The 13,263-nt window shown below is 46.7% G+C and overlaps 1 protein-coding gene across 2 annotated transcripts in view; it reads right to left on the bottom strand.

Moving 5' to 3' along the window:
* SH3PXD2A (SH3 and PX domains 2A) overlaps nucleotides 1-12,185 on the bottom strand; it is a 246,803-nt gene extending 234,618 nt beyond the window's left edge. Inside the window, exon 1 of one of the 2 annotated variants that reach the window (XM_039390702.1) lies at nucleotides 11,954-12,185. In XM_039390702.1, the coding sequence (XP_039246636.1) occupies nucleotides 11,954-12,025 (72 nt within the window). In that variant the 5' untranslated portion in view covers nucleotides 12,026-12,185. The remainder of the gene's footprint in view (nucleotides 1-11,953) is intronic. The other variant, XM_027738618.2, reaches the window with a different exon arrangement.
* Nucleotides 12,186-13,263: the final 1,078 nt, after the last annotated feature.

Genomic DNA, 13,263 nt, shown 5'->3' with positions numbered 1-13,263 from the left:
CTCATAGACAGCAAGACAATGACCAAGAAGTTTCAGCTCTACACAGACAAGATCCCTACACAAGGACACCTGGAATCCTATAAATGCCAGTGTCTGTAGAGAACAATTTCACTCTTCTCATCGGATAAGTCGAGCCCTGATGGCCCAGTATCATTGTAGGGTAACATGATGGGCAGAACCTCACAAAGCCCTTGGCACACAGGGAAAGTGTTGGGTCACCTCTCCTCAGGAGTGAAGGCTGCAGTAAGCACATCAGTGCTATACTCTCAGTCTTTTCAGACTCTCAGACCAGTGGAAGGCACTGGTGATTGCCCTCAAGATGGTCTCCAATCCAGCCCTACAATATTTAAGAGATCACCTAGAACCCCAGATTTGAGACAATGGCAAATAACTCCATGCTGTGAGAAGGATTAGAGCTTGTCAGAAGACGGGGGAAAAAGTGAAATAAAAGACTATTCTTAGAGTCTGGCCAGGACTGTGGCATCAGCTCCAATGGGACCTAATGATCCTCTGCAAACCTCTGCTTTCTGCCCCATTTCTTTGACCATACCCTCTTCTTGCTCAAACACAGAGCAATACAGAAATCAAAACAGAAGCAAAGCACAGGTGTGCACACACAAAGACCTTGCATCAAACCCCCAGTTCCTACCGAACACCTGCACACTCCCCCAGCAAGAAGATAAACACAGTAAAACAGCAACCCCAATGGTCATTCTGGCCCAAACCAGGGTACACAGACATACAGTGTTACTCGCAGCTGAAAGGATGTAGAAAACCCAACCAAGCCACCGCAGCCAAGCAATTTGACCAACACCTTTAGTGGTGAGGCAAAGGGTCTGAGCAGCAGCGCCTTGCTCCCATCCCCAGGCTGTAAGTCTTCAGACCCCGCTCACTTGGGCCAGAGCCTCAGTTCTTTCAAGAAAGAGACTCCCTCCAAGACAGGAGCGCCTCTGGCACACCCATACACAGTCACTCTCCAGTGCCACTGGCAAATTGCCACTGCTAAACAAAAAGCCACTGGTCCAGAGAACAGAACGAGGTTTAAGGACAGATTGATAGACTCTCCCACACAGATCACGGCTACTGTAATCTCCAAGGATTGTTACCCATGAAAAAGCTAGTTAAAATATTTTTAGTTTAAATGGAACTATTTATATTTACCATCAACAAATTGGGGATGTCTGCATTAAAGGATGAAATGTAAGCTACAGCTGCCCAGCTCAGAAACAGGTGGAAAGCTGCTTTCCCAAAACAGCCCAAAGTTTTGACATAGACTGCTAAAATCACAGACAGCAGCAAAAGATTAAACAGAAAATCTCTTCTTGAGCAATAACAGCCAAAAGACTCTTCCATATGCTTCAAGTGAGAGTGTTCCAGAGGCTGGCTACTGCACTAGATTCCTTTTGAGTAAAACATCCTGGATTGTCTTTATAAAACAGTTTTTGCTGAAAGGTTAGAAGAAAATTTATCTGAATTCCCCAGGAGACAAAAAGAACTTGTTAAGGATGTCCAGGGCTTGTAAAATGTAGAAGGTACAGGATTGCAATCTTTTCGTACAAGGAAAACCAGCATTGATGTTCCTCTAGAACCAGTCACTTTTTATTCTTTTCTAGTATCTTATTATTAATATAAAATAAGCAGGCTTTTGTTAATAAAATGGATATTACCACCAGCACAGCTTCAGAGATTCTAGACAGTTTCACCTGATATAGATGTATTTATAAAACATATACACACAGACCTTCCTTGCTATTCCTGGCTTTCCTCTGTCCCACCCCAGAAGGTAGCTCCAGAGTCTGTTTTAATCCCACTTAGGAAAACACTGAACTCCAGTCTTTCTTCCTGTCTGGGAGATGGGAGAAGGAGATGTACTTAATCTGCTCTCTATGGCCTCCTTCCCGGAAAATACTTCACATATCCTTGTTTGTTTGTTTTTAAATTCTGAGTGATTTTAATGCCAGTGAAAGTTGCTGCAGTGACAGCCCTGGGAAACTGCAGGCCTCCCACTTATGCACTAGCAGGGGCTGTGCCAGCTGCCCTGATCCTGCTGAAGACTGGGAGCTCAGCTGCCTCTTGTAGCATCCATCCTGGGAATAACCATCCCTCAGCTCAGGCTGCTCAAGACAAGGCAGGGGTCAGAGCATCAAATTTTCAGGCAAAGAAAATGTACTGGGCTCAGACAGCAAGCAGCAAAGCTTGTTTTAAAACTGATTTTTAAAGTATTAAAACATTTAAAACTGATATTCAAAGTATTTTGCTTGGGGTCACATGGGTCTACTGTAGGTTTTCACTGCTGGAGAAGGAAAGATCAGGAATAACCTTCTACCCACAAAAAAATACATGCATGGGCTAATTTATAAAGAATAATAGATAACCTGAGACAAAGAGTAGGAAAATCTCACAGGATGCTGAGGGAGCAACTCAAAATCTCACCTTTACAGAGTTAGGAAAATGGTAATTGAGATGCTCTCTGCTGCATCAAACCCCTCACGGTACAAGAATGCCTGGCAAGATTTCACCCCAGCCAGTGAGCTTTCCTGACAGGTAATATGGAGACACCAGAGAGAGATCAGAGAGCAGCGATCTAGTAGCCTACCACCAAGGGCTACTCCCAGAAAGACCATACTCCGCTTCAAATACTTCCACAGACCCTGGCACTCCAAGACAGGAAAGAATGCCCTAGAGGAACAGGCTCAGAGTTGACAAGCATGGCTGGCATCCTGGATGTGTGTTTCCTCGGAGGGGAATGCAGCTCTTATGTCACCCCATTCATTATCCATTCTGCTGAGCACTCTTAGGGAAGCAACAGCCTGATTTCCATTTCCGGCTAACAACATGACCTTGCCATTCTGCAGCCGCCGCTTTCAGGGGTAGACCTGCCAGTAGAGGAATATGACCCAAATTTGGGGGCTTCAAAACTGGTGCTAGCAATCAGCCCTTAATAAACATGTGCCTCTCACACTTTATAAAAGGTGTTGGCTTGGCAGCAGAGCACACCAAGATCCAGAGAGGTTCAAGGCCACACGGGCTCTTCTGCCACACTACACAATGTCCCGTGTGTATCACACTGGACATTCAAACTTTTCTGGATGATTTATGAACTTCATACATTACAGTTTGCATTTACAGGCATGTCCTGGACAGTGGAGAACCATGCTTCCAGTATTTCAGGGGCAGCTATGGAAGACTTCTGTAAAGGAGACAGAATGGCAGTGCGGAGCTCCTGTTTAAACACAGCTAGGGTTAGTAGAGGTTTGGCATGCTTCTCCCCTAGGAACAGAGACAGGGATGTTTTCCTTGCAAACAAGTTTGAATCAAGCCTATAAAATCATGCTGCTGACTACTGAGGGCATCAGAGCCCAGTGCACCCATGCTTTTAGCGAGCATGCTTTACAGGAGAAATAAAACACACCCCCTTGGTCAGAGACACAGTGCCAGCAACATATCAAAACATAATTATTGCCAGTCAGGTTTCAAACACAGTACATATGGGACCACACACATATTTATTGACACTTACAGTCTATGAATATTTTATTCTATCCAGTGAGTCAACTCTCACAAACTGAAGAAGTTGCATTATAATAATGGATGTTACTACACAGCACTACAGCCTTATTGTGAAGCCGTGGTACACCCAGATCCTGTGCTAGAGCAGTCAGTGCCTATTAAGAGCAATTAAGAATACACTGAAGCATGCTAGTACAATATGTGATATTCTGATAAAGACATAGATTTGGGGATGTATATTCTGCCCACAAAAGTAGAATGCTCCCAGTCCAAGGACTTGGTTAGCTACACATTGAGCTCCTCTTCCAGAAACTGGAATAGGGAGCAGATTTGCCAAAATTAATAGCTCGATAAAATCAAAAAGAGAATATTAACAATTACCACAAAGGTCAGCCCAAGCATGAGAGCATCAATTAACACCATCACCATATTCAAGCCTGTACAGGTGCTACAAGAAATAGAGTATTTCTCTGCTCTACCTTCACCCTAGGATAATTTAAAGTGTTATTACATTATTGTCCTTCATGCCCATTCTTTGAAATAAGGCCTAAATGCCCACCAGGCAGTAGCTCAGGTTACCATCACACCAGGACGATCACCTGCGCAGCTGGCTGACATTGTCTCACTGCCCCACCTGCCTGTACCTGTGTGTCATCGCTTGTCTTAACAGCCCAGCACAGAGACCATCTTTCAGGGCTGTGTGCACATGTTTCAGTGCAAAAGCATCCTTGCTTTATAATAAGCCCTCTTATGCACTCCAACCCCCCCCATATTTATAAATACATACAATGAGAATACCATATAACTGACATCTTGAATGTGAGCTTGAAGGAGTAAATTATTATTATTATAATACATTCACCTAGAAGGTGGTGCAAAGAGTGAGAGCAATAAAGTGCGAAGACTCTAACTAGCCTGGATTATATTCCACTTTAAAATCCTTTGAGGTGAAGAAAATCACCTGGTTTCCTTTTGCTTTCCTTCCCACACCAAATGTGATTATGTTCCTGCCCAGAAGAGGATAAATAGATCTTGGAGACTACGTTTTTGCTCTTATCATAAAAACAAAGGGAGATGCACTATATTAAAAAACTTAGTAATTACGAACTTAGTAATTACTTTCAATAAAGCCTTTCTCTAGAGGTGTGAAACAAGGCCCAGCAAAGCTACTAGGGTTTTTTTTTCCATTAACTTGACTGCATTTGGCTTTGACACTACCTGATTAAGCAGCAGACACCACCAATTTCAAGCAGAGAGCTGCTACTGTGCAGCTCTCTGCCTTCTTCATGCAATATTTACACAGCACGCTCCAGGCAAGAAGGTGTCTGCTCTTGCTACATGAAAGCACTCAGCTTCACAATGTCAAACAACACACGGTGCTGTCAGCCCCTCTAATGAACCTGCTCTTCTCTGTGGTTTCTGGGGACCAGTTCCCTTTGCATGAGCAGGCATAGATTAAGTGGATACAGCACGAAAAAGGAAGATCAAAAAAAAAGAAAATCACCTCACATTAGAAGGTCCAGCTGTTTCCTCCCAAGTGACTAAATTAAAGAGCTTGTACGTCACCTCCTGCCTCAGGTAGGGGCACATTGAATCCCTCTTCCTGTTTAATCCACATAAAATGGGAAATGGGTTTTGAGGAAGACAAAGACTGAATACGAGAGTAGTATTTTTTTGGACTGTACTTTTTATCAGATAAAGTACAAGACTGCTTTGAAAGCCAAAGAAAATACTGTAAAATGCTGCCACACACTTCATGGTTGGCTTTGGTTCAGCCACTTAACTTCTTGCCTCATCTTCCCAGTGAGAGTACCAGCATATACCCTACCTTGCAGGGATGGGAGGAGACAACGCCTTTGAGCTGCCCATCTCTCTAAGGGCTGAGTGCGGGTGTGAGATGAATAGACAAGCTGCTCTGGGATGCAGGAAGTCTGGGCTCCATTTCCTGTTCCAACACTTGTTTCCTTAGGATGTCTGTTCACCTCTCTCTCTCCAAGATTTGGTGTCTCCATTCCTCTCCCTTTTAACTCAAAAGCAGTGAAACACATAATTCTGACTACAACCTATCAAGCTGTGTTGCACTAGTGGGCCCCAGCACCCACACATTGACCCCACTCAGGGATCTCATGAAGCCAGAGGTCACTTGCAGCTGGCAGGAGCCAAAAGCACTTGTCTCTTAGGAAAACGTCCCCCTGGCAACCAGCTCCCACTGAAAGTCAATAGTAGCATCTCCATCGCTTTTAAAATGGAACTTGGAGGCTTTTGGGAGCTGTTGCCCCCAGCTCACAGGCTTGCTAAAAGCTTTTCCCTGAGCTTTCATTTGGCTGCCCTCCCAGCACGCTGCAGGTTCAACCGCAGGAGAGGCAGTGCAGGCAGCCTGCTGGGCTGTCAAGGCTCCGGCGTTACTTCATCCTGCCCTGACCACAGCGAATCAGGACAACTACCTCATCTCTCTATTGGTTTTTAATCTATTGTTAAGGTTGGGGACAGTCATTTGCTTTGCAAACTGTTGAATTTCGATGCCACTTTCTCTTACCTGAGTGTTACCAACCCACAGCTCTGCTGGAAGAAAGAGTTGTGAGTGCTCCTTACTCTGCTGGGCTCCTCAGCAACCCAGAGAAGCAGCCTGGAGTTCCAGAGGCAAGAACTGCCAGGCAGCACATGGTGAAAAGCACATAAATGCCCAAAAACATCTGAGCTACTTTGCAAACCTGCTCTGAACAAGCTCAAAGGACTGTGCCTCTCTTTGGCACTTCCTAGGACAAGGTAACAGGGAACAGACCTCCAAGAGAGAGAACCACATGCAGGTATGGCAGTGGAAGGCTAAGGAGATGCTGAGAAAGGGAAGAAAGTGAATCTGTCAAGCCAGTGAATAGGAAAAACCCGTACTTTATCTCGGCCTCATAAAACAATGGTGTCCAAAAAGTAAAAACCCAATAGGACATGGAAACTAAAACCTCTTTTTTTAGAGAAGAGAAGAATTTCACTTCAACAAGAAAATTTCAATCAAAAACTGGTTGCAGTGATAAGGAAGAAAGAAGTCCTCTGGGTGAAGGCAGCTTTGGACTAGCAAAGGTTTGATCTCTCCCTCTTGCTGTCCCTGCTCCTCTGGCCATTTGGGAGTAGGGACTAAGAGTTGAACCAACCTGCAGAGAACTGTCTACTCATGGCTTCCAGGTATTTCAGAAATATTGCTTTCTTTTCTTCCTGATGTGCTTCATCAGACTTTAAAAAACAACCAAATCTTTGTATACAGTCTCCAAAATCATAAGATTTGCAACTGAAACAGGCAGAGTGGTGGATCTTTGTCTATGCCTACCTCAGTAGGGCAGTGGTCTACACACAGAGAAAACCACTGCAAGTTTTTACCCCAATCTGCCTTCTCCTGAGCTCTCCTCTGCTCTGCACACAGGGGATTACAGCCCCCTTTGACACAAGCCTTGCTAATGCACAGAAGTTCACTTCTGAGAAATGATGAAGAGCAGCCTGCTAATTTTCTGGCTCTTGCCCATCACCCCAGGAAAAGATAATAGTAATAATAACCATAATAATTCAGGCCAATGAGTCAAGCTGGATCATGGCCCTTGGAAGGAAAGCCACACAGGATGTCTTGATGGGGGGAAGGGAAGAGCAGAAAATGGATCACAATTTCTAAATGGGTACTCAATCTACTCACCTAACATTGCCTTCTGATTCATATCAGGTTCTTTACTGCTCTCTACCTGCAGGCCACCAACCATGGGAGCTCTAGGTATGTCATATCTTGTTCACTCTGGAAGATACCTTATTCACAGACCCCAGCTCTGCTGGCTAAAATAGTCAAAGAAAGAAAGGCTGAGCTTTCCTTACTCCCAAGCTGCTGGTACTCCTAGCACAAGTGGCACATGGAGCTCCTCAACTCAGACCTGCAAGCAGGGCCACACCCACTTGACGACCCAAGTAGGGAGAATAAAGCTCCTTTTCCCAGTATAGCAATTCCTTCTCCCAGGTAGGAACAAAAGATCCTTGCCACTAAACCCATGACATGCCCAGACTCTCCAGATCTTTGTATAACAAGCAGCTTGCAACACAGAAAAGTGAAGCCACGAAGATGCCTGATCGCATCTGAGTTGCTCTTGAGTCTAAGCAGTAAGCAGGAGCAGCCAAGAGACAAGGAGCAGAATTTGACCCTCACAGTACAAGATTTTTCTTCAGAGCATGCTGACATTTTACAACAGGTCATTTGTGACAAGCACACTCACATTCTCCTGGGAGCAGTGCTGAAACTCAACACAGCAGAACTCAATCCCTTAAAAGTCAGCAATGCCAGTGCCCTGAGAAGGTTAGCAACCATATCCGTGCAGCAGAGAGATTCCTACAAGAGACCTCAAGACATTCAGAGATGCCATTAGGAAACAATTACCCTGGGGAGGAACTGGGACAGTATACCTGCATCTCAGATGACTAAAATCAGCAATGCACCTCAGTCTAACTGGAAAGAGACAGAGTAGCCACTTGTAATGTAATGGCCAGTCTTCTTGTAAAGCAAGAGCGTTTTACCTTTCCTCCATGCTGTACAAAGCTGAAAAACACACAAAGCCCAACTGCAACTGGAGTAGAGTAGTGCTGGAAGAGAAAATCTGTACTGATGTATCCATCCCTGCCCTCAGGATAACACAGGCACACTTAAGAGACCTTAGAAATGACCTCAAGCATATAAATGTCTGGTGAGATAATGCACATCAGTAACTACTCAGTCCTCAGCAGAGTGGTGGGGGGGTGGGGGATCCTATTCATCTGGCTTCTAATGAATATTTGCCATCACCCAGGTCTCTAAAGCAGTGAACAGGTGAAGGTGCTAATTCAATCTACCCTCCCTGAGAGCAAGATCAAGACCATCTGGTAGGCAGAGGCTCCCTGCAGGGCTTCTAAAGGAGTCAGACATTTGGGTAAAGGGCAAATTATCTGCCTAAAGATAACCTGGGAACTCAGAGAGGGGAGGGAAAGATGTCTTTTTTTTAAGTTCCACAATGGATGGTTAAAGGAGGCAAGCATCAACAGTGGGTCCTTTTAAATACGGAATGCACTTCTGGTTTGGGACCATTTAATGTTTAATTCAGACAATCGCGATTTCAGACTAAAAGCCAGAGAAGCTATCCCATAAACAGATCAAACCTCATCAACTGAGAAAAGAGACTTTCAGACTGTTTAAAGCTTAGCAGGGGCCGGAAAGGGGCTTTGGATTTTGCTACCAGCTTTTTCTCTTCAGAATGATTAACTGACACCTTCAACCATTAACCACACCGTCCTAATCCACCCAGCTTCACCACAGCCCTGCTCAGCCAGTGTGTGACCCCTGCTGCATCAGGGGTCTTTCCAACAAACCCAGACTTGACCTTCCTGACATTGTTCTTGTTAAAAGAAAAGGGAAGGGGGAAAGCAAGGAGATTTAACATTTTTAAAGTATTAGCAAGTGCAAATCAATTTTTAAAACACCATCAGCATGGAGAAAGAATGGGAAATGAAGTTGGTAAGTCAAAAGCTGTAAGAGCAGCGGTACTTGTATTGGGGATATACCACTCAAGAAGCATGTGGTTACTGACCCAACCTTCTGTTTATCTTTTCACAGGCCACCATCCAGAGCCCCCAGCCAATCAGGTGGTGTTGTGCCACCAGTTGCTGACAGAGATGCAGAGGGAAGTATTGTGGACTCATTCCCTAGTAGGCATTTCCCAGGAGACGGTAGAAAGCTGGCTGGACTCCTATCGAATAGCACTGGATCTAAGATTTTAATCTCTTCCCCCATGCAGAGCCCTACAAAACTTCCAGTGAGTTATTAATATCTTCAGAAGTTTCACACTCATGGGATCATAGCAGAGGACAAGTAAAGCTGCCTTCTTTCTTTTACTTTCTTGAGTCAAGGCCACAAAAGCTGTGCTCATATCATGAAAAACACCTGCTCTAGGCAATGACTCCTTGCTTCTAAGCCAAGCAGTGCAGGAGCTTATGTGCTACTCACATTTAGCCCTCTCCAAACGCTCGCAAAGGTAAGACCGTGCCTTCATATCTCCAGGTCCCCCTATGGTCCTGAGAGATCCCAATTAAAAGGGGAGAGAGTCACGTTAAAACACCTGCAGTATCCAGGCCCCCATCCACCAGAGAAACACATCATTAATCTGATGCCAAGGCTCATTCACACGGCCTGAAGGTATGGCATGAAGTCGTTTATGAATGTTGGAGGTAGAAAGGCTTCTTGATATTTCAGAGCCACATAGGACAGAGAGCACAAAGCTTTGTACTCTCCAAACTACCCATAGGCAATGGAGAGAGCTAAATCCCAAGCTATGTTCATATTAATTTCAGAAGATAAGAGTTGTTTCACATTAAAAAAGAGCACAGAACCAAAGTAACCATGATCAGTGGATCAGACCCAGGGAATTAAATTCCTTGAAAGTATGGGTTCACCTTAAGTCAGTTACTCCAGCCAAAGGTAGATTAAAAAGCTGCAGCATGTGCATCTGCATCAAACTGGAACTGAGGAAATGAAGAATAGTCCAAGACTTTTGGACCTGTGGGCTAATTTACTCATGTAGAAGAAAAAGCTCCATAAGGACATGGAAAACTATTATTTTTAACTGAATTATTCCAACATTTGCTTGTAAACTCAGACCCTATTTTCCTGAATACTGTAAAACCAGAGATTGAGAGTCAGCGGAACAAAAGGCAGACACACATCTAGTCACCCAACAAACCATTTGGTTTGATTTTTTGGCCAAGAGCTGGACACATGGAAGTGTGTAACTGTTGTACAGAATATTAGAAAAGCTGTACAGTGAGAAGGGGGAAGGGAAAGATATAGATTTGCCACTAGAAGCACTAAAGAGAGCTTCTTGGAATAGTTTAGGTTACTGTTATTAAAATGCAGTGACAGGGACAACAAAGATGTGTTTCTACAGGTAAATACGGGAAATATTTTCTTTCAAATCCTGTAAATACAGAATTTTTAAACCTTGTTTTCTGGTTATTTTCCAACAAACAAGAAATGAACAGCGTCAATTTCTCTTGGTGATCAGGGAAGTGTTGTTACCAGTTCTTTTCTATATTTTGGTGCTTGGCAGACCTACTTCTCTGCTGTCACCTTTCATGTGGGATAACAGCCTCCAGCTGTGGCAGCCACAATTTACAGCAGCAGCTTGCAAAAGGTGAAGAAGCCTTTCCCACCTGGAAGTGGTGGGTGCATAATAGACTGAACAACAGGTCCAGCTGTAACCTTAGAGGATATAAGACCTAGAACTTCCTCCTATGAATTAGGCACAAGATGCTTAACTCTATGGTAGATGAGAGCTTCAGCTTTACAAGTCTGCATCTCCCAGCAACATAGTGCCCTCTAGCCTTAAACTGGGTTATGGTCTAAGCCTTAGAGGGAAAAGCTCAGTGGTATGAAATACTAATACATAGGTTTAAGTCCAATCTTTGTCCTTATCTTTCAAGCAATCCATTCAGCTGCTGACCAGCTCTAAAGAAATCTGGCAGACAAGCAATGCCAGGAAACACAGTATACTCAGGGCAATATCACAGCAGATATAACACCCCCTCAGGCTTTTCCTTACCAAAGCTGGAATATTTACCTTCTCTATACACAAAATCCAATTTTCTGTGTTTAAAAATATATATTGTATCTTGAAGAAGAGTTAAAGGATTTGGTGCAACTAAAATCCAGAAGCAGCCAGAGAGAGAAGAAAAGATACCTTCTCTACTTACGTGGAAGGACAAAAGCTACTAGACTATATGTGCTGCAAACTCTTTCAGGCAAAGACACCTCCACATGACACGCTGCAATACCGAAGTACGGGAAGACTGTTAAAAACTCTCCTTTACTGCTGTGCTATTAGCAGTAAGATGTGAAAGGAAGAAGGCGAACGAGAGATGAAAGAGCTCCAAACGCCAAGTCTGCCTTGATAACCCTGCAGACCGGCTGCCCCCTCAAAAAGGTCTGAATGTAATTTGTGCTTGAGAAGGAGCGAAGATGCACTCAGTACCGCCGGCTCCCTGGTCCCACCAGCAGCCGAGCCCTGCTCCCCTCCACACCGAGCACTCCGGCCAGGATGGGACAACCCGGGGACCTGGGAGACCTTCCCCATCCTGCGCTGGGTCTTGCGAGGAAGAAGGGAAGATCCACCTCCAGAGGGGAAGGAAACTTCAAAATCATAACACTAAAACGAGCCAAGAACCAAACGGGATGAAAGAGGCTGAGGAAGAAGATCCGCACCTCCACAGCAGGAGGCCGTGCGGGTCCCCGCTGCCCCCGGGGTCCCGCGGCCGCCTCACCTGGGGCGGGTGTCTCCCCCAAAGCCAGGCGAGGGACGGCACCCGGGGTACCGCTCCGGTCCCGTCCCGTCCCACCCGCACACGTGTGGCCGCCCCCCGAGGGGCCGGGGCTCGGCCGGGCCCCGCCGCCACTCACGTAGTGCTTCGAGGGGTTCCTCCGCTTCTCCACGTCCACCACGTTGGCGTCCAGCACGCTGTAGGACAGCATCTCCGCGCACCCCCGGCGGCGCTCCGCCGCTCCCGCCCGGCGCTGGCAGCACCCTCCGGCCGCGCTGCCGCCGCGGCGATGCCGGGCGGGCGGCAGGGAGAGAGGGAGGCAGGCAGGGAAGGGAGGATGCCCCGGTGCCGGCTCCGCCCCGCGCCGCGGCGGCGGCTCCGCGCTCAAGGCAGCCCAGCCCGGCTCCGCTCCCTGCCCGCTGCCCGGGGCTGCGCGGCCGCTGCGGCGGCGGGAGGGGCCGGGCCGGGCCGACGGCTCCACCCCCGGGCGGCCCCGGGGGGCTCCGGCGCGACGGGACGGGGCGGGAGGGGACCGGGAGCCACCGCCCCCCTGTGCCGGGGGCGCGGCCGGGCCGCCCGGAGATGGCGGGAGGCTGTCCCCGGGCGCCCCGCTCCCGCCCGGAGCCGCCCTCGGACCCCCGCTCTCTGCAGAGACACCCCGGGGACCCGGCACCGCCCGAGATGCCCCAGGGCCCTCCATCACTGGAGAGAGTGCCCGAAGTACCCTCCCCAAGCAGCCGGCCAAGGTCACGCCGGAAAGCGAGGGAAGGGCCGAGCCCGCTCCCACCAGGCTCCATCTGGGAGCTCAAGGCCGGCCACCGCTTGGGGAGGTCCCCAGTACCCTGTCCCGCAGGGACACAGAGGGATCAAAGCTGGAGGAAGGTCACACAGAACCTCTGTCATGACGGCTTTTAGAGCTATAAACACATTTTGGCCCTTTGTATATACATATACAGATAAATGAGCATCATCTTCCCCAGTCACACCCCAAAAATAAGAGTTTGCCCCAGAAATTTCAGGTTGGGGTTCTTTTTTCTTTTCAATAATGCATCATTATTTTACATATGATTATTTAAAAGTTACGTCAGAGATGGGAACTTCAATGTGATCTTCCAGCCTTCAGCTCATTTTATGACATCCATAAGCTATTCACCAAATTAACTGAGGTCACTAAGATCTCCTGTTCCTCTGAAGCCTCTTGAGCAGCGGCCCGTGCAGATTTTCCAGTAAGATTCCAGAGTGCTGCTGATGGCTCCAGATCTGCAAGCCTAGGAGTGCAGAGAGGTCCCAGCTCCTGGCAAAATAAGCTCCTTATTTACAGTGAGAACAGTCATCTCAATGTAATTTCATTGGATGCCCTATAGGTACAATTTCTGAATCAGAACTTTTACAATGTTACTAGCCCTGCAACAATGATCATGTGACAAGACACCAGAGTCACAAAGCCTT

The sequence above is a fragment of the Pipra filicauda genome, unplaced genomic scaffold (genome assembly GCF_003945595.2).
Source record: "Pipra filicauda isolate LSUMZ 115617 unplaced genomic scaffold, ASM394559v2 scaffold85_size2586006_pilon, whole genome shotgun sequence".
Taxonomy (NCBI): Eukaryota; Metazoa; Chordata; class Aves; order Passeriformes; family Pipridae; genus Pipra; species Pipra filicauda.
Note: the sequence above shows the minus strand (reverse complement) of the source record. Positions and strands in the feature narration are given on the sequence as shown.